Source organism: Gekko japonicus, unplaced genomic scaffold, assembly GCF_001447785.1.
Source record: "Gekko japonicus isolate JY-2015 unplaced genomic scaffold, Gekko_japonicus_V1.1 scaffold152, whole genome shotgun sequence".
Lineage (NCBI taxonomy): Eukaryota > Metazoa > Chordata > Lepidosauria > Squamata > Gekkonidae > Gekko > Gekko japonicus.
This window is the reverse complement of record NW_015168050.1, coordinates 166728-187043: the sequence shown is the minus strand read 5'-3', so window position 1 is coordinate 187043 and position 20316 is coordinate 166728. Positions and strand designations below refer to the sequence as shown.

At 43.4% G+C, this 20316-nt stretch overlaps 1 protein-coding gene across 1 annotated transcript in view; it reads right to left on the bottom strand.

The window, feature by feature from the left end:
- Positions 1-19347, bottom strand: part of LOC107113087 (myosin-3) — a 26867-nt gene extending 7520 nt beyond the window's left edge. The window contains exons 1-22 of the mRNA XM_015414343.1: positions 19269-19347; positions 19088-19186; positions 18893-18996; positions 18677-18815; positions 17222-17340; positions 16929-17078; positions 16305-16475; positions 13599-13905; positions 13418-13488; positions 12714-12801; positions 12505-12622; positions 6233-6356; positions 5908-6044; positions 5559-5814; positions 4731-4973; positions 4237-4413; positions 4007-4152; positions 3798-3888; positions 3317-3706; positions 1747-1873; positions 1168-1286; positions 739-935 (exon numbers count right to left, since the gene is read on the bottom strand). Coding sequence (XP_015269829.1) covers positions 739-935; positions 1168-1286; positions 1747-1873; positions 3317-3706; positions 3798-3888; positions 4007-4152; positions 4237-4413; positions 4731-4973; positions 5559-5814; positions 5908-6044; positions 6233-6356; positions 12505-12622; positions 12714-12801; positions 13418-13488; positions 13599-13905; positions 16305-16475; positions 16929-17078; positions 17222-17340; positions 18677-18815; positions 18893-18996; positions 19088-19115 — 3302 coding nt within the window. The 5' untranslated portion in view covers positions 19116-19186; positions 19269-19347. The remainder of the gene's footprint in view (positions 1-738; positions 936-1167; positions 1287-1746; positions 1874-3316; positions 3707-3797; positions 3889-4006; positions 4153-4236; positions 4414-4730; positions 4974-5558; positions 5815-5907; positions 6045-6232; positions 6357-12504; positions 12623-12713; positions 12802-13417; positions 13489-13598; positions 13906-16304; positions 16476-16928; positions 17079-17221; positions 17341-18676; positions 18816-18892; positions 18997-19087; positions 19187-19268) is intronic.
- Between the last annotated feature and the right edge of the window lie 969 nt (positions 19348-20316).

Sequence of the window (20316 nt, the reverse complement as noted above, 5' to 3'; positions counted from 1 at the left end):
GCAGAAGGTAGCCTTGCCTAGTGAGCAAAAAAAAAACCCCTGGAGCCAGCCCTGTGTGCATTAGTATGATTTTGTCCACTGAGGAAGGCCCTTGGGGCCGAAATGCATTGTAACCATTATTGTGCAACCATTATTATGATTCCCTGTTATTGGACATGCAACTTCATCTTGTTGCTGTATACTATTATCTGCATTTTAATGGTACCCTATATATGTCATTTTTAATCTTAAGATTCTGTGCACTGTGTAATAAATAGTTGTCTTTTATTTTCTAGTTGCTCAATCTTTTGGTTCATGATTTGATTTTCAGGTTGGGCTTTTTCCACTTCAGTCTTTCTCTATTTTGTGATTGACTCCACCTCCTATGGCAGCTCTTTTGTAATTGTGCCCACCACCCCGTGTCAGAACTCCAAAGGTGCCTGCAGGCTCAAAAAGATTGGGGACCCCTGGTCTAGATAATCCGTCTCATTTAAGAAAGCCTGGATTTCCATGGCCATCCAGTTCAACCCTGTTCTGTGGCCATGATTCAAGCCCTTAGAACTCCATATAAATATACAACATTCTCTCCTAATCAAACTAAGCCCAGATCAAACAATAAAAAGACAACCTATATCTGAATTTGTTCTTCCGTCAAATGGCTGCAGTAAATGGATACATTTTTTCCTATTATACTTACACAACTATACATCTGTTACTCCCCCAATAAAACACATTATTGGCTATAGTACTTCTACATACTTGGCCTCCTCCAGTTCCTCTGTCCGCTGAATAGCATCAGTTTCATATTTAGTTCTCCACTGGGCAACTTCACTATTGGCCTTGGACAGAGAACGTTGGAGTTCAGCCTTGGCTTCCTGCTCTTCTTCATATTGTTCTCGAAGGAGGTCACAATCATGGCGAGCAGATTGCAAGCCATGGGCTAGTGCATTCTTAGCCTACAGAATTAACATAGTATCATTTGAGTTTGCAAATATTCACTCCGAAAGGAAAAAAAAACCTGTCCATCCATAAAATTATTAGAAGGTGTAGCACAAAGGTATGAGATGGATAAAACATTAATAAAAATATAAGCAAGGCTAGTCTTGTATTAGGAAGATGGTGACAAAGAAGGTTTCCAGGGCACATCAGGAAAGACAATGAAAGAAATTCATGATTGAAAATCCATACCTTTATCTCTTCTTCAAGTTGCCTTTTTAGTTCTTCAATTTGTTGAGTAAAAGCTTGCTTTCCTCTTGAGAGCTGGGAAATCAAAGCATCTTTTTCATCTACCTGCCGTGAGAGTTCACCTGAAGCAGAGAAGATATAATAGGATTTATCATAAGTGAATTGCCCTTTGCAGTAAAAAAATGTTATTTAAAATGAGAAAGGCTTTGAATGAGTATCCTAAGTTTATTTAAATAATCAGTTCAGCCAATAACTTGATAAATATATCAATGGTCATAGGCAGTGTTCCCTCTAAGCTGGGTTAGTGTGAGCTAGCTCACAGTGTTTTAGCCTCCAGCTCATACATTTTTATCTTAGCTCAGGAAGGATGGCTCCAGAGCAAACTAATTTATGCAGTAGACAAATGGCTCACTCACAACTTTAATGCCGGTCACTCACAAAGTAGAAGTTTTGCTCACAAGACTCCACAGCTTAGAGGGAGTACTGGTCATAGCTATAGATAGCTATCTTTTCCAGGACAAATGATGTCATTCTCCCAGGCATCCAGCATCTTTGTATTAAATCATTTGCCTAGTCTCCTACCTGCTTCTGTCTGTAGACGAGCTCTTTGAGCACTCAAGTCATTGATAGTGCGCTGGTGTTCTTCTTCCTTTGTTTTAAGTTCACTGAGCTGATCCTCTAGGGTGCGGCACATCTTTTCAAGGTTGGCCTAAATGTGAAAAAGACTCATGTTAACAGATTCTATTTCGTTTCATATTCAGAGCATATATTTTGCAATAGCTCTAAGTGTTTGGTGAGGATACTTGAAGTGCCAGAATACTTAGATATTTAAAGGAGGAATAAAAAGGCAATGTTCTATAAACACGAAGGTCTGGAGAATGAGGTAAATCTTAATGAATAAAAAAGGATAATCAAGAGAGATCCTGAATATGTGATCCATTATCAATGCTATTCTAAGCAAGTTATGCCCTTCTAAGAGTCCGATCACAATTGCCTCACGGATCTAAAGGTAATGTCCAGACACAAACATCTGGGAAATGTCCCTCTTCTGTGGGGATCCCGTTTTGCCGCACTTTGGAGCCGTACTTAAAAGATAGCACTTTAAATCTGGGGTTTTCGGTTACCAGCGGGACAACTGCAGACTTTCACCTGTCTGATCGTTCCACCAGCGTGCAATCCTCCCATCGGGGTGGTCTGATGTCAGACCATCCTGAGCGGGCGCCATTTAAAAAAATCTCTACACATGTGCGGATCAACAAGGACACGCTGTGATGCCTATGCGCAAAAAGTTTTTTTAAAAAAACACACCGTGTGCCTCCTTCAACAAGGACGCACTGTGACCCCTATGCACATGGGCAAAAAGTTTTTTTAAAAAACCCCACTGCACATGCCTCCTTCAGTGGACGCTGTCTAGACAATCCACAATGGAGGCAGCGTGCGGTAAGGCAATTCACTAGGGGGATGTCTGGTCATGCTACAATGAATTAAAAAGATCGGGATAAAATTCAAACTGGCATAATGGTGGGATTAGCTGCCCGTCTGAACAGGAATAATTGACTGGAATAATTTTTTTAACACTACTCTTTTATTCATTCATATTTTTCACAGGTGCAAAAATAACACAAATATGATGATCTGACTCCAATCCAACACAAAGTCACAAATATGTAAATACAATAACTTTACATTAAGAATGCATCTATACAATGAGGCTTCTGTGTTGTGAATTTATTGCTGCTGTGAATACAAGCATTCACAGAAGCAATGGCACACTCATTGGGGGATTTTCTGCACATTTTCCTTGGTCATCCCCTCATGGACACCATTTCCCTCCTGCCACCATTTCACTGGAGGGTTTTTTGTCTGCTTAAAAAAAAACCTGCAGTAAAATAGCATCAATCTGGGCAGAAGGTTCAAAAATGCACATAGTGCCATTCTGAGGGTATACTAATTCTCTTAGAGCTTTCTAGAAAGATCAAAGCAAAGGAGGCTTGGGAAAAAGTGGAGCAAAGCTGGGGAAAAACTGGAAAGAGGAAAATCAGAAGAGAACATTCTGTGGGTGCTGTGAAACATATTGCTCCACTTTTGAAGACAAGCTGTAGGAAAATAGCCATGAGGATGTAGCCCAAGTTGGCAAACTGCTGAAGCATACCTTAGATTTAGAGACAGATTCCATGTTGCTGGCAAGGTCATCAATCTCCATCTTCAGCTCACTCTTTTCCTTCTCCAGCTTCTGTTTTACACGCTGCAAGCTATCAATTTGCTCCCCAAGTTCAGCTGAGCTGTCTGCATGCTTCTTGCGGAGAGCAGCAGTTGTAGCTTCATGATGCAGAGTGGCCTCTTCAAGGTCCCGACGCAGTTTCTGGAATTCTGCCTCACGTTTCTTGTTCATCTCAATCTGAGCAGAAGTTGCCCCACCAGCTTCCTCCAGGCGCTCACTGATCTCTTCAAGTTCCCTGGAGAGATCAGACCGCTGCTTCTCTGCTTTAGCCCGAGAAGCACGTTCAGCCTCAATCTCCTCCTCCAGTTCCTCAATACGGGCCTAAAAAACAGGGAAGCAACCATTAAGAATCAAACCTGCTTCTCAGATGAATCAGTTCACCCAGCCCCCAGGATACCACGATGCAACTTGCCTGTAGCTCCTTGATCTTCTTCTGAAGCTGAGAGCCTAAGGCCTGCTCATCTTCAATTTTGCTTTGGAGCTGGTTGATTTCAAAGTCTTTCCTTTTCACAACAAAACATAATGTGTGAGAGTCATATCTAATGTATGGTACAAAGAGTCCAAATTAAATCTATGGTACAATGATCTCCACAAAAATCTTCCAAAGTAAACTACACTTACTTCTTAAGTTTTTCATCCAGCTGCTGTTTATCATTCTCCAAATCCATTAAGGATTCTTGTGACAATTTCAAATCCCCTTCAAGCTTCCTCTTGGCTCTTTCAAGGTCCATGCGAAGCTTCTTTTCTTGCTCCAGAGACCCTTCAAGCTGAAGAGAAAGAAGTCATAAAGACCCTGCCAACAGAAATTTAGCTTCATTTCAGAGCTTTATTTCTCACATTATTGTGCTCACATCGTCCACTTGTTGCTCCAGCTTGGTCTTTGCTTTGGTCAGAGTATTCACTTTGTCCTCTTCTGCCTGCAGGTCATCCAAGGTCTGTTGATGGGCTTCCTGGAGGGCTTTCTTTTCCTTGGTCAGTTTGGCAATGGTTTCATCCAAAACTGCCATCTCTTCAGTAAGGTTTTTCACCTTTAAACATTGAAATAGGGCCAGAATTTCAATGACAGTAGTACATAATCAGGGATGCCAGCCTTCGGGTAGGACCTAGGGATCCCCCAGAAATACAGCCTGTCTCCAGACTACAGAAATCAGTTCCCCTGGAGAAAATGGATGCTTTGACAGATGGACTCTATGGCATTGTATCCCACTGAGATTCCTGTCTTCCCCAGGCTTCATCTCCAAACCTAGATCTAGTAACTACTCTTCTCCCCATCCCCTGCCGGTGGTCAGGGTGACCTGGCAACCCTAAGTACATTCTTACTATTTGTTATTTGTTTGGTCAGTACCTTATTCTCAGTGGCATGCTTTTCCTTTTCAACCTTGGCCAGTGTGAGCTCAAGATCATCAATGTCTTTCTTCAGCTCTGAGCATTCATCTTCCAGCTTCCTCTTCTTGGCTGTCAACTCAGCATTCATTTCCTCCTCATCTTCTGCTCGTTCGGTCAGCTCCTTAATTTTGGCTTCCAGCTGGATTTTGGTTTTGATCAGCTGGTCACATCTCTCCTCAGCATCTGCCAAGCCATCTGATTCCTAAAAAAAGTAGCCTTTTTTTAACTTTAGCTATTTTCTAATCTGTTATGTTAACATAATATTTTAGTGTCTAACTCCCCTAAATTCTTCTGAAAGCCCATCAATTTAGTATATAAACCTAATGCCTTTTATATTGAAAATGTACATTTTATATAAAAAATTAGTTTTACTATATAAAATCTAAGTAAAGATAGTAGGTTGTACTGGGGTAGAAACATCCATTGTTTAGTTTACTGGTATTTCCAAGAATCACAAACAGCCTTTGGTCATTTTCCTAAGTAGTATGACCTACGTAACATATTACTTGCAGATCATGAACTTTTTATTTTTCATTTCAATAGGATCATTATGCAAGCTTGTTATTCTCTCTCTCTCTCTCTCTCTCTCTCTCTCTCTCTCTCTCTCTCTCTCTCTCTCTCTCATTTACTATGCATAAACATAATAGTTTTATGTTTTAAAAATCTTCCAGGTGGGGTTTCACATTTATATGGACAAAAACAGCAAATAACTCTTTAAAGATAATGCTAAATTCAGAAGTTTATGGTTAGAATATAGTCTTCGTATTGCTTAATTATTTATACCCACAGCTTGGACTTGGAGCTGCAAGTCATTTTTCTCTTGCATAAGGGACACCATTTTTTCTTCCAGTTCCTTCCGTTTGGCCTCTGACTTGATAAGATCTTCTTTAGTTTTCTCAAACTCTTCCTTCATGTTGGCCATCTCCTTCTCTGATTCAGCACTCTTCAGCAAAGGCTTGATCTTAAAGTATAGCTTCATCCACGGCCAGGTCTTGACATTCATGAATGAACGGACATTGTACTGAATCGTAAAGACGGCCTCTCTGTTGACAAAGGTAAAATACATATTAAACGGAATGTAGTAAACAAACCAAGCACTCTGATAGTGCTTTCCTAAGTAATTGTGAAGCTCATACCTTCTCTCCAACATTTTCTTGTACTCTACTCGTGATAAGAAACCACGACACATAGCTTGTGTTCGTGTAATCAGCTGTGCTAACTTGTCATCTCTCATCTCTTCTAGAAGACCCAAAAGGCCAGCTTTGAAGAATACCTGAATCAAAGAAATGTTACAAAATCTCTCAGTCTTTACATAAGTTTTAAAAAGCCATGCTTGCAACAAAGATATTCCGTAACTTGGTATGTCCAAAATTTGTACTAGATGTGATTGATGTTGATAGAATATCGCTCACTGTCCCAACAAACCCAAATGTTCCACTTTTGGTTATAGAAAAAATTTACCTTGGTGTGGCCAAATTTATACTGGGTGTGGTCTATATCAATGGATCCAAGAAGCTTCTCAGAAGCCTTCTTGCTATCAATAAACTGGCCTTCTGGGATGGCACTTGCATTTAGAATCTTGTACCTGTTGGAAGAAACAAAAAGTTAAATTTAGCTGTTTTATAACAGTGATTGTTATTTGTCCTGAAAGCCATGTCAAGGAATTATATTGACAAAAAATGAACACCAATGGCTGTCATAAAATAGCTGCTGTCCCTCAGGATGTTTAGAGCAGAGTAGAGGGGAGATGGCTCAAAAGATTATGGCCCTGACAGACAGCAACTGAAGGTTGCCTACGGATGGAGGGCCTCCTTTGCACGCATGGAAGGAGGAAGGTCTGTGTTCGGGTGATTCCCACTCATATGGGTATTTGGTGGGGGTGGAGTTTAGTGCTTATTAGCACAGCACTCCCCCTCATCAAGGCAGTCTTTTTGCAATCGGCCGAAGAGGAGGATCATCGCTCCTGCTCGACTGATTTGGGCCCTTGTGCATCATGGAGTCTGGATTCTCTTGGATGCGGTTTGGTTTTGTGTGGGATTAGGGTGCCAAGGGGACTAGTTGTGGGGCTTTCAGTAAAGGGTAACTCTTTATTTTCCTTACAACCACTCCCCCCTCCATTTATTCCTTCCCCACCCCCTCTTCCCCCCCACCTCACCCCAGCTCAGGATTTCTAGCTGCCTTACCCTGCTCAATCTTGGTTTTTGGGTTCTCCCATTTCGTATTCAGCAGCAGCTTTGCTCGGGGTTGGGGGCAGTCCTTATACTGCATGCATGAGGATGGGTGGCGCCATTTTGTTTGTACCATTTTAGATGGGCCAGGATGGTGTCTGGTAAAGAAAAGGGTCCCACCAAGGAAGAGCCAACCACCTCCAAGAATGCACCCAAATGTGTGCCTGAGTCTCACTTGGATGAAGAGGAGATGAAACAAGAGCGCCAGCTAATTTTGGAGTGCTTGGAGGCATTGGAGAATGCACGGGGGGCGTGGGTTACAGTCACACGGGGGAGGGTGGAAATTCCTCAATTAGTGTGACAGTCTCGGTCCTCCAAATTTAATCAATCAGTGTCGGCCTGTCTTTCAGCTTTAGAAGGGTCCTCCACCTCAACTCCTTCCACAGGGAACGAAGAAGCGGGGCTCACCCAGGGAGCCAAGGCACTTGAAGGGGCATCAGACCAAGGGTCTGCAACCAAGGCTGCACCTGTTGGCATGGCTGTTGCAGCTGTGGAGGGGACAGGTAAGTTGGATGTTTCTTCTGGGGGAATGGTTTGGCCTTGAGGTCCTTGGGGCCTGGTGGGGAATGGTGGTGCAACCGCGCCTAATGCCTCTTTAAGCGGTGGTTCGGGAGTGCTACCAGTAGTGCCAGGTCAATGGGGAATGATGCCTGCCCCTTTCACAGGAACATGATCTGTGGTGGCAGGTGGAGTGCTCGTGGGGCAGCTGCCTTCTTGAGGTAATTGGGGTTATGGGGCTGCTGGTGGAGCCCCCATTGGTTCCATCCCTTTTACTGCTATGCCCCGGGGGGGTGTAGGTATGCCCCTGGGGGAATCATCTGACATCAGCAACAAGGGAAAATATTCTGAAAGGAGATTTTGTGGACGTTTTCACACTATTATTCAGGGAAATTGAAAAGAAAGATAAGGAGGATCTTGATGAGCAGGACAAGGAGCATCTAAAGAGATGACGTGTGGGCCGCTCATGGGCTAATTGGTTGCCTGGCTTTTTGATCTATGTGGGAGTCATGGCTAGGACCCACCCTGTGAGGACTGCTCCGTATTTCCAGTATATAGACATCATTTATTGGGCTTATACTGAATTTTCAGGAGGTGCATGGTTACAGTACAATGAGGAATTTTGGATGAGGGCTGCAGTTAACCGTGCTCTGCCATGGGACCAGGTGCATCAACACCTACGGCTCCAACTGATGGCCCCGGCCAAGCCTTCTTTGGGAGATCACTCTGACAGTGGTCACATTATGCAAAAGGCTGCTGGTGTGACCACATCTTGCCCCGGGGGGGGGGTCGGAGCATTCAACCTAGGTTGCTTTGCTGGGAGTTCACCTTGCAAGGAGCTTGCTCATGCAAGCCTTGTCAGCTCAGGCATGAATGCCCCTTATGCAGGGGGTCACATACCTTCACATCTTGCTCCAAAGCAAAGCAGAAGGGTGTTGGTAAGCAACCAGGAGGTAGTGGTACCACCCCTCAAGATATTGGAAAAGGGTCCCAGCCAGTGTTCCCTCTAAGCTGAGTTAGTGTGAGCTAGCTCACAGTTTTTTAGTCTCCAGCTCACACATTTTCATCTTAGCTCAGGGAGGATGGCTCCAGAGTAAACTAATTTATGCAGCAGCCCAATCACTCGCTCACAACTTTAATGCCAGTAGCTCACAAAGTAGAATTTTTGCTCACAAGACTCCACGACTTAGAGGGAACATTGGACTCCCAGCCCTATAAACCTGACTCAGCTTAAAATGTGGCTGGCCTGCTATCCTAATACTGTAGACAGTTTGTATTTGTTAGATGATTTTACTAATGGTTTCAGGATTCCTTATACAGGTATACCGGAGGCCTTCATGGCTAGGAACCTGAAGTCTATTGTGGGGCTGAAGCAGGTAGTTAGGGAAAAGATAGCCAAGGAATGTAGGGGGGGCAGAGTTTTGGGCCCCTTTTTGTCTCCCTCTGTTCCTCCCCTGGGGGTGGTTCCCAAGAAAGTTGAGGGTGAGTATCGTCTGATACATCACCTGTCCTTTCTTAGGGTCAGTTCAGTCAATGAAGCTACCTCAGAAGACCTCTGTATGGTCCGTTATACTTCAGGCCATTAAGGTAGTCCAGCGGTGTGGCCTGGCTGCTGAGATGGTGAAGTGTGCCATTGTCAGCTTTTTGCTTGTTGCCGGTGCGATCTTGAACTTTTGGGATTTGCCTTTGAGGGCCAGTATTACATGGACACGGCCCTCCCCATGGGATATTCTATTTATTGTTCTGGATTTGAGTGTTTTAGTTCTTTTTTAGAGTGGGTGCTGAGAGTGAAGGCAGGAATAGAGGATACTGTTCACTATTTGGATGATTTTCTCTTTGTGGGACAGGCAGGGTTTGGACGGTGCCAACGTCTACTCCAGTCTATCAGAGCTGATTTGGTGTAGTGGTTAGAACGGTCTCTAATCTGGGAAAACCAGGTTTGATTACCCACTCCTCCACATGCAGCTGCTGGTGTGACCTTGGGTCAGTCATAAGTTCTTTCAGAGCTGTTCTCTCACTAGCAGTCCTCTGAGACTCCTTCAGGTAATGAAGGGCAGGGTATAAATCCAATCCCCTCCTCCTCCTTCTTCATTGAGTTGGCTGGCAAGCTGGGGGTTCCCCTAGCTCTCGAGAATACTGAGGGGCCATCATCCACTTTGACTTTCTTAGGGATAGAGTTGGACACCAGTCTTCACAGTTACCAGAGACTAAGTTGTCTCCGTTGCACCTTCCTAGAGCTTCAGCAACTGGTGGGGCATCTGAATTTTGCTTGTCAGGTGGTCACCTCTGGAATACCATTCTTGCGCCACCTTTGCAGTGCTATGGCTGGGCTTCAAAGCCCATCTCACAGGGTGAGAATCAATAGGGGAATGAAGGAGGACATTCAGGTCTGGGATACATTCTTGTGTAGGTTTAATAGGGTTTCTTTTTGGAGGGATGACTTGCACTTGTAGGAGGGATTCCAGGTGATCTCTGATGCCTCTGGATCAGTGGGCTTTGGGAGCCACTGGTGTGCAGCAAATGGCCTGAGGCCTGGGTTGCGGGAGGACTTTGTCAGGACTTGACCTTCCTTGAATTCTTCCCTATATTGGTTGCCCTTTGGGTTTGGGGGGAGCAGCTGTCCAACAATACAGTACGTTTCTGGTGTGACAATTTGGCAATGGGTCAAGACATCAACTCTTTGACATCCAGCCTTCCGAGAGTTATGAGCCTTGTGCATACCTTTACACTTCAATGTTTGCAGTTGAATGTTCTTTTCCTCACCAAGCATGTCCCTGGGGTGAATAACGGGGTGGCGGACACTCTGTCTCACAAACAGATTGAGAGGTTTCATCACCTGACCCCGGAGGTCAACTTGCACCCAACAAGGGTGCAACTGTGGCAGCTTGGCGGGTTGAGGCTAGCAGGGCAATTGACATAGCACTTGTGCCAAGCACGCTGAAAGCTTATGACCACACAGTTCATCATATATGACTTTTAGGGGGCAGGTAGGGCTTCAGGATGTCTGGCCAATACTGGTGGACCATCTGCTGTAATATTGTGCCATGTTGGAAGGTAAGAGTTTGGCCATGAAATCTATTTGATTACTGTTGGCAGGTTTGGCCTTCCACAGTAAGGCTCATGGTTTCCTTGAATTTACTGCTGACTTCAGGTTACAGAAGATGCTGGAGGGCTGGGTACAGGAAGCTGGTGCCCAGCGGGACTTACGGCAATCTATTTCCCCTGCAGTGCTAAAGGGGCTGTTTGGAGCGTGGGCACAGGTGTGTAGCTCTGGCTTTGAGATTGTGTTATTCCATGCTGCCTTACTGACCGTGTTTTTTGGCGCTTTACAGGTCAGTGAGTTGGTACAGCAATCTCATACGCATCCCATGAAGAGGGCTCTGCAGGTAAATGATATTTCTTTTAAGGGTGACAGGGTTGTGATCCACATATAATGGTCCAAAACTGATCAGAAGGGTAAAGGGAATGAGATATATCTTGGTGTTTGTGTTGATAGGGACCTCTGTCGGGTCTGGGCTTTGCGTCAATATGTTTGCCAGTGTAGCCGAGACAATGGCCCTCTATTCCTTCATGCAGATAAGTCCACGCTGACTAAGTACAAGTTCTGGAAAGTGACATCAAGGGCCTTGACTAAGTTAGGTTTATCAGGTGTGAGATTTGGCACACATTCATTCAGAATTGGAGCTGCGGCCATGGGCTATTCTGGCTCAGCCATACAGAAAGTGGGGCGTTGGCATTCAGTGGCTTACAAGATCTATGTTCGGCCTTTGAAGTCACTGCAAGTTTTTGTTCCTTCTAATGTTTCCTGTTGTTGTTTGGTTTTAGGTTCATTGGCTTCTGTGCGGAGGCTCCGGATTCTGATTGCTGGCCACAGTATGGTTTTCTGTGCGGCCTATCAGACGGAGAGATCTGGAATGGACTCACAGCTGGGCCTGAGCGACTGTGCCATTGTCGAATGGCTGGGCAGATGGGGCCTTAGTTGGATTGGGCTGATGCCCTTGCTGTTTGTGTAGCAAAGTGGCCCTCCTCCCAATAACGTGGTCATCCACCGGGGTGGCAATGACCTGGGGATGGGGATGGGAAAGGCTCTGATACTGCAGGCGCAGGTGGACACGGAGGACATTGTGGCATGTTGGCCCAATGTCAGGCTGGTGTGGTCACCTGTTTTGCCCCGGCGGGTGTGGAAGTGGGCTTGTGATCCACATGACATTGAGTGGGTGCAAAAGAAGGCTAACCATTAATTGGGAAATGCTATGTGGGATGGGTTTGGGTTTGTCATCCCAAACCTGGGCATTGTAAAGGAATATGTCCATCTCTATTGAGAGGATGTTCACCTTTCTGAAACTGGGAATTGTATTTTCCTTGAGGATTTGAGGCAAGGACTGTGCCAGATTGTTGACTAGTGTGTGGGGTCAAGGGCCTAAGCAGAGGCTTGACCGTTGTTGGTGGCAGGAATCTAGCCTTGTTTTGTTCATTAGGGGGACCTCTAATGAATAGCAGACCCCTCCTTGAATGGGGGGGGTTTTTGGCACACTTAGCACAAACCAGACCTTGGCACGGGCCTCGGATGGGGACTGCTAGTGGCCTGCGATACACCCTGGAGTGGGTATCCCCTCTCCCGCTGCGGCTAGAGGTAGGTGGCTCACTTCGGGGTTGTTAACATGTCTGCTGCCTGGCAACAGCCGTGTTAAGGTTGGCTTGCACCAGGGGCTCGGTGGTTCACCCTGTTTAAGGTTAGGAAAAGGATCAAGGGATCCTTTTGCCTGACATGAGTTGCGGCCCTTGCCAGTTACAGTTGATTAAAGTTAATCTGAAAGTTAAATAAAGCTGCCCTTTCGTTTATACCAAATACCTGTGTTGGTCTCTTTCTTCCGACTGTGTGTGCAAATATTTAAACAAATCTTATCTTATAGTACAAACATATTAAACTGAAAAAGTTCAAGTGCTTTAAAACAGTTACATTAAGAAAGCATGTGGGATGAAGCTGCATAAGAGGTCTAATCTAACCTCTGTTTGAAATCAGCATAAATTATTCTGCTGGGAAACCCCTTTCTGCAAATACGGATGCCTTCTAACACACCATTACATCTCAGCTGGTGCAATACGAGCTCATGTTCCATTGCGCCTTAAAAAAAAAAATCAAAGCAGAAATTAGTACCAAGCCACAGAGACACAAGTATTGTCATACCTTTATCTCTTTAATCCACACTACCTACCGGGTGTTTTTGTTTCATTAGGAATAAGACAGCGTACAAAGTGGGGGTGAGTGCTTCTCAGAGTACTCATCAGCTTGTTTAAGTTCTCCTGTAAGACAGAGGCAAATATTTTGGGCAACAATCCAAACAAGTTTAGTGCACTAGAAATCCCTAACACATACAGCTAAGGCCTTTTTCGATGTTTTGGTTGTAGTATTTTACATTGTCAGAGAAACAATCTGATGTTCAGATTTAAGAACAACTTGTTTCCATTACAGTATGAACTGCTGTGCTGATAACATAAAAAATTTTGGCTGTAAATTATGCCAAAACCATACATTCCTTATTTGGATTTAATCCTGTGTTAATACGTGACTACAGTACACAGACAACTGGTTTGGGCAAAGTAGTTTTTGAAGTTTATCAATAAACATGCCTGCTGTGGTTTTTCTTAGAAATCAATGTGTGTGTGTTTTCATTTTAGAGAGGTTTTTTATGGATATGCAATGTACTCTGGATATGAATAGAATGAAGTGGACATAACAGTTTAATTTTATAACAAAAACTAAAGAAAGGTATTGCATCAACTTAGTCAGGTTTTGTATGTGTTTCAGAGCATTCAAAGTGGTGTTTATATAAATGCACAAAAATATGGAAAATGGCATTTCATTAGGCATTTTTCAGACTCCAACAGGAAAAGAAAGATTTATGGGATTATACTATACCCTGAAAAGAGCAGAAACCGTCTGGAAGGAAGAACCCTTCTTCTTGGCACCTTTTTTGCTGCCACCACCCTCTGAAATGCACATAAAAATATTTCAATGGTTCCTAGATTAATTAAATATTAATATTTCCCTTCAGCATAGAGATCTCTCTACATACAAATATTGACCATGGAGTAATTACCAGCATCTGCAGGGCGGTCAGCAAATAGTAGAGCCAGAGTCTTCATGGATGATTTCTGGTACAGCCCCACAACAGTTTCATTCAGGGGGTCCTTGTTCTTTTCTAACCAGCCAGTGATGTTGTAATCCACAGTGCCAGCATAGTGCACCAGGGAGAAGTGGGCCTCAGCTTTGCCTTTGACAGGCTTCGGCTTCTGGAAATTGGCGGATTTGCCAAGATGCTGGTCATAGAGCTTGTTTTTGAAAGATTGATCAGTTGCCTTGGGGAACATGCACTCCTCTTCCAGGATGGAGAAAATGCCCATTGGCTAGAAGAAAGATCAATAAAGATGACAGCTAGAGAGATGTGAAAGACAGAAATTTAGGAACCACTGCACATGAAATGTGATCTCCACAGGCCAAAAAGTGTTTTTTGTCAGACAAGAACAATCCAACATTACACAATCCCACATTGGAAAATTATGAAACACAGCTTCCAATTTACACCGCACTTGGGGCCAAATTCATATACACCTGGGAACTCCTGTTCTCCTCTTAGATTAAACTGAAAGAGTCAAATCTTGACTGGGGCCACTGCATGAGGAAAGGGGCTGCATCAGTTTCTGTTCCCAAATACTTCCCTAGAGCTGCAGGGAAAACTATACATGTAGTACTTTATCCCCCCACCCCGGAGCTGATAGCTCAGGTGCAGGGACTGAGACTGGAAATGCTCTATACACACATTACTTGAACATCATGTTTCATCTAACCCTCAATTACCCAATTACCCACACAAAGCAGAATGAAAACATGAGACACATTTTATGGATTAAACTAGCCTTTATTTTATGACTGGTCTGTATATCCTTTTTAATATATCCCATCCATTTTAGCAGGCATCATTTAACTGACTGCCTGGAGACCTCCCAGAATTACAATTTATCTCCAGATAACACAGATCTGTCCCCCTGGAGCAAATGGCTACTTTGGGTGGTGCACAATATGGCACCTATGGTCTTATTCCCTGCTGACACCCCTCCATCCCAAATCCCCACCCTCCTGAGGGTCTATCCCCAAATCTCCAGGAATTTCCCAAACTGTAGTTGGCAACCCTATGTACTGGATAAGCTCTTCTTATGTAGTGGTCAAGTGTGCAGTTTGGTGTAGCTGTTTGGTGTAGTGTGTAGTGTGTGGACTCTAATCTGGGAGAACCAGGTTTGATTCCCTACTCCTCCACTTGCAACTGCTGGATGACCTTGGGCAAGCCATAGTTCTGTCAGAGCTGTCCTTGAAAGGGCAGTTTCTGTCAGAGCTCTCTCAGCTCCACCTACCTCACAGGGTGTTTGAGGGGAAGGGAAAGGAGTTTGTAAGCTACTCTGAGACTCCGAGTGAAGAGCGGGGTATAAAGCCAATCTCTTCTTCTTCTTATCCTTAGATGCCTGAGTTGATAACCAGTTTTCTTATCTATGTTTCAACAACTTGCACTATTTCTGCCAAAGTCTAGTAAGGGCTTTGCCAGTCCTAATAATCAGGCCTAATTAATTGTTGTGAACATGTCAGGAACCCAGAAGATTCCTACTTGGTGCCAAAGCAGTCAACTAAACCCATACTACACTTCTCAAGGGTGGTACCAAGGCCAAAAGCCTGTGTATGGCTGCAGTCACACACACCAAATAATCTACTTTCATACTGGATTTTTACTGTGTGAACTGGCAAAATCCAGTTGGAAAGTGCATTAAAAGTGGATTGTTTAACACGTGTGACCTCAGCCTAAGTGGTATAATGGCCTTTAGTTGTTCCTCCCCAACCTGTCATTCACTGGTTAGTGTGTATAAGGCATCTTGTTGCCACTCTGCCTGAATGCAACACTTTACTCTTCATTCTCTAATGGGAGTGGGGCCAAAATCACCCTCTGCATCTAGCCATGACAGAAAACATTCTTCTCACATAAAACTGTAAGTATGTATGGGGTATACTATACCACATTATATTACTCTCACAAAATAAAAATGTATAGGACATTCTCTAACCCATACTATGCCTCATGCATACCAATATCTTTATAGTGAAAATCCTAACCCTCAGCCTCAAATGATTTTTTTTTCAAAACCCCAATAAAAGTTTTAATGGTTCACAAAATGGCATGGGCAAAAGGCTTTTAGTATTTTATGAGGGTGTTAATGATTTGCTGTTTTTAGACTGTTTTACTGTTCTTTGAATACTATGCTGTAGAAAGGAATATTATGAATTCCTTATTACTAGCACTAACAATAATAACAATAAAATAATGTTATGGTGCCCACGATGCTTGCACAAGCACAGTTCTGCACAGCACGATCACCACTGATTACTAAAGGTCGAAGGGGGATCATATTTTCTCTGCAAGTTTCAGGAAATTATGATTGTTTGCAATAACAGATACCTGGATCCTGTCTATCAGTTGAACAGCACAAAAAGAAGGCTGGACAGAAAAGCCACAAAGTATCAAACTGAGAAGAGGAATATTTGGTTTAAAATATCAGGAATATCTCGTGTACATTGTTCTGTGCCTGATAGTTACCTGCTGCCACACCATCCATCCACCTTTCCTGCATCAGCAGCTTTCTACTGTGCAGAAAGCTGTGCTTACTGGAGGGCCAAGTGCATCAGATTATATATATGGGTTCATGGGAATCCTAACAACGAAAGGATTTCAAAGAATAGCACAAATTTGTACTGCTGAAGATACCTTCTCAATGAGTTCTATGCAGGCAGCCAGGTCCATTCCAAAGTCAATGAACTCCCATTCAATTCCCTCTTTCTTGTACTCCTCTTGCTCTAGCACAAACATGTGATGGTTGAAGAACTGTTGCAGTTTCTCATTGGTGAAGTTGATGCACAGCTGCTCCAAGCTATTGTACTACAGGGGGGGAAAGAGAAATATTAACACTTACCATGACTCACCAACGGCATTTATTGTCCTCAAAGTCCTAAACTTGTCTCAACAATCCTCTTCTCTTGTAGAATATCTACAGATACTTGCCCACAGCATGCACCAATTAAATGTTTATGCAAACTTTTTCTCAGTCGTATGAGATCTTTGCATGTTTATGGTTAAATCTAGACCTGTTTATGTTTCTGTTCCTTCATCTGTTGCCCATTGTCAATATTGTCTCCCATACCAAGATGTTTCCACAGCGCTATCGTAAATGTGTCTCTCTGTAAGGTTAATCACAACTTTCTGCACATTTTGAACATGTGCAAATGTTCTATTTTGCTATTTTTAAAAAAGATACGAAATGGTCTGGAAGGGAAACTTTTAAACTAAATCAATGTTATATCTCATAAACACATCTTTCTGCCTATTCCTTACATCAAAGATCTCAAAGCCAGCAATGTCCAGCACACCAATGAAGTATTGTCTGGGTTGTTTGGTATCCAGTTGCTGATTAATACGAATAACCATCCATAAGAACATCTTCTCATAAACAGCTTTTCCCAGAGCACCTACATTATTGTACACCTAGAAAGACAAAATAAAGACATGAGTCATCATATACAGAAGAGGGAAGTATTTGATTTAACCATTTAGTTGTTTGATGTCATTTTCCTCAGGCAGTAAGTTACTGACAGTTAAACCATGGATTTTGTCTAATGGAACATCACCTGCTGGACAGTTTGACCTTTTGTGACATATTCATTGCCAACTTTGACTCGAGGATAGCACAGTGCTTTAAGCAGGTCTGCTGAGTTGAGGTTCATGAGATACGCAGCCTTGTCAGCAACTGAATAATGACATGAGAGGACACAGGAACATCGATCAGTCAACACAGGAACATTAATCAGTCAATGATAATTGTGATACTAATATCACATAACATTCATATCAAGTGAAACCATGGACACAATAAAAAGGATACAGTTTATTCCATAATGTTAAACTTTAAGAGAAGAAGAGGAGGAGATTGGATTTATACCCCGCCCTTCACTTAGAGTCTCAGAGAGGTTTATAATCTCCTTCCCTCCCTTCCCCACAACAGAGACCCTGTGAGGTAGGTGGGGCTGAGAGAGCTCTATCAAGGACTGCTCTTGAGAGAACAGCTCTGAGAGAACTTGTAACTAACCCAAGGTCACACCAGCAGCTGCATGTGGAGGTGTGGGGAATCAAACCCGGTTCTCCCAGATTTCACAGAGTCCACAATCGTAACCACTACACCAAACTGGCTGCAGTATGGTGTTGTGGTTGGGTTTGAGCTTCTGCCAGAGAAATCAGACTGCTCAGTCACAACACTTAGTGAGTGATTTGGAGTCAGTCATTGTGTCTCAGGGTAAACTACTATTTTCTTTATTTCACATTGACCCTGCCCTATTTTACTACTGGGCCCAGTGTTGCATACATGGTCCTGTCTCCTTTTATTTTCACAGAATCCTGTGAAGTAGTTTCCCCTGAGACATAATGACTGATTCCAAATCACTCACTAGGTGTTGTGACTGAGCAGTCTGATTTCTCTGGTATTTTGCAAACAGATCACATAGACCGTAAGAGTTAAATATTCAGATTTAGATGCACCAGATTGTGCCCAAGGGGGAGGATTGTACAACTATTACAATAATATAACCATTACAACATTGGTGATTAATGTGCCGTCAAGTCGCAGCTGATTGATGGTGACCCCATGGGTTTTTCAATGCAAGAGACATTCATAGGTGCAGGGGTCATTTCCTGCCGGAGCATGCTGGAATGGCGCTCCGGCAGTAAGGAGTCCAGGGGTGGGCCCCCACCACCACCTTTCCTGGCCCGCCTGCCCAGGCAGATGGGCCAGGGAAGGCCTGCAAAGCCCCCCCCCCAGCCTAGATGGTTTGCCATGGCCTGCCTCCGCATCATGATGCTGGTATCCCTTGGAGGTCTCCCATCCAAATACTAGCCAGGGCTGACCCTGCTTAGCTGATAAGATCTGATAAGATCGGGCTAGCCTGGGCCATCCAGGTCGGGCCTTGCAATATCAGAGGACCCCAAATTCTGTGATTTCACACCTGAGTGTTTTGACTTAGGGTTAATATAGCATTCCATAGAATAATTTTTTCTGGGATATCTGAGAACATTCCTTGTCTTTCTAATACCTTCAGTGCCATCTGGCTCAGCCTGCTCCTCACGCTGTTTCTGTTTGAATCTCATGTTCCCGTAGTGCATTACAGCTCCTGTAAGCTTGTAAATGGCTGTCTTTTCTTCAGCAGTGAAGCCCAGAATGTCAATGGCTTCCTGTCAAGTGAACCAATAATCAGAATTCTGCCTAAAAAAATTAATGCTTGAGGTACACAGTTCTGGATGGTACTTACATCTGTTGCCATCAGCTCTTCCTGATCATTGATGCTAGCAACAGTGATCTCACCCTGACTGACGAAATGGAAGTCATAAGGGTTGGTAGTAATCAGAAGCATCTCTGAATAAAGAGAACAATAAACATGGTTTCGTTTTCATCAGTCATGCAATCAAGTTTATTAGCTGCCATCACCAAAAATGATGCCTCTTACCAATTAGTTCTGGCTTCTTATTGGACATGATTTGATAAAAGATGTGGTAGCTTCTTTCAGCCTTTAGCTGGAAAGTAACTCTAGACTTCTCCAGCAGATCTGGTAAGGCAAAGAAGTACAATTAGACAAAACAGAAAAGGGAGGAGGTAGAAAGAGTTGTATTTCTGGCAAATTTCCTTACATGTCTCAATATCAGCAGAAGCCAGTTTGCCTGTAGTACCAAAGTGGATTCTGATGAATTTGCCCTAAAGGGGGAAAATAGTACTTAATCACAAAAAGTTAGAGACAGATTTTACATGACTTTTCTAAATAGCAGAGTGCTTTTCCAGAATTTGATATGTGATCGTTCAAGTCAAAACTTTATTTTGATACAAAATCAGCTCCAGAGAGTCAGCTGTAATAGTAAAAAAGAGAGAGAGAGAGAGGATACATGAAGTGCGACAAGCACAAAACAATGAGCATGGATTAAGAGGGCCAGAGAAGATGGTGATGCCCTCCTCTGAGGTAAAATTATTGGGACTCAATCAGCTACTTGCGTACCCCACATGCCCAAAGGTAAAATTTGGCAACTTTATTAAGTTATCTCCTGGGAAGACAGTGCAAGGAGAGAGAATTAAATTTGTTCAGATCTTCCTGGTAAAGCTGACAGAACTGGAGCAATATACTGAGATTGGTTGTCATTACAGAATGAGCAGCGCAGCAGAACATGCGCAATAACCCCTGTTTCCCCTGTACGGCATAGGCCATCGAGGGAGTAGGACACGATGGTATCTACCTTCCAGGAGGGCTGAAGATAGGGCATTAAAGTGTGCCAGGGTAAAGACTCTCTGATATTTGAAGATCTCAATGGATCTGCTGGTTGAAAGCATTTATTCACTTAACACCAGAGATAACATGCCATTTTTCTGCCAAGGTATACACTCTCAATTCAGCCATCTGACTCCTTTCACTCCAAACGAAATACCAACACACAGTTCTTGCTAATTGATATATTTGACAGTCCAAAATACAGTAAAAACAGACAAAGATGTTCGGAATATACAGATTTGTTGAAAATCCTTTATCAAGACTGGACTTATCATGAAGCCATGCCTACAGACTTAATTTCCAGCACTGAAGCTCCTGATTCTGGCACAGTGTTAATCTCTCTAATGAGGCATTTCGGCTTCAGCACTGGAAATTAAGTCTGTAGGTGTGGCTTCATGTTAAGTTTGTGGATGTAGTGGAGC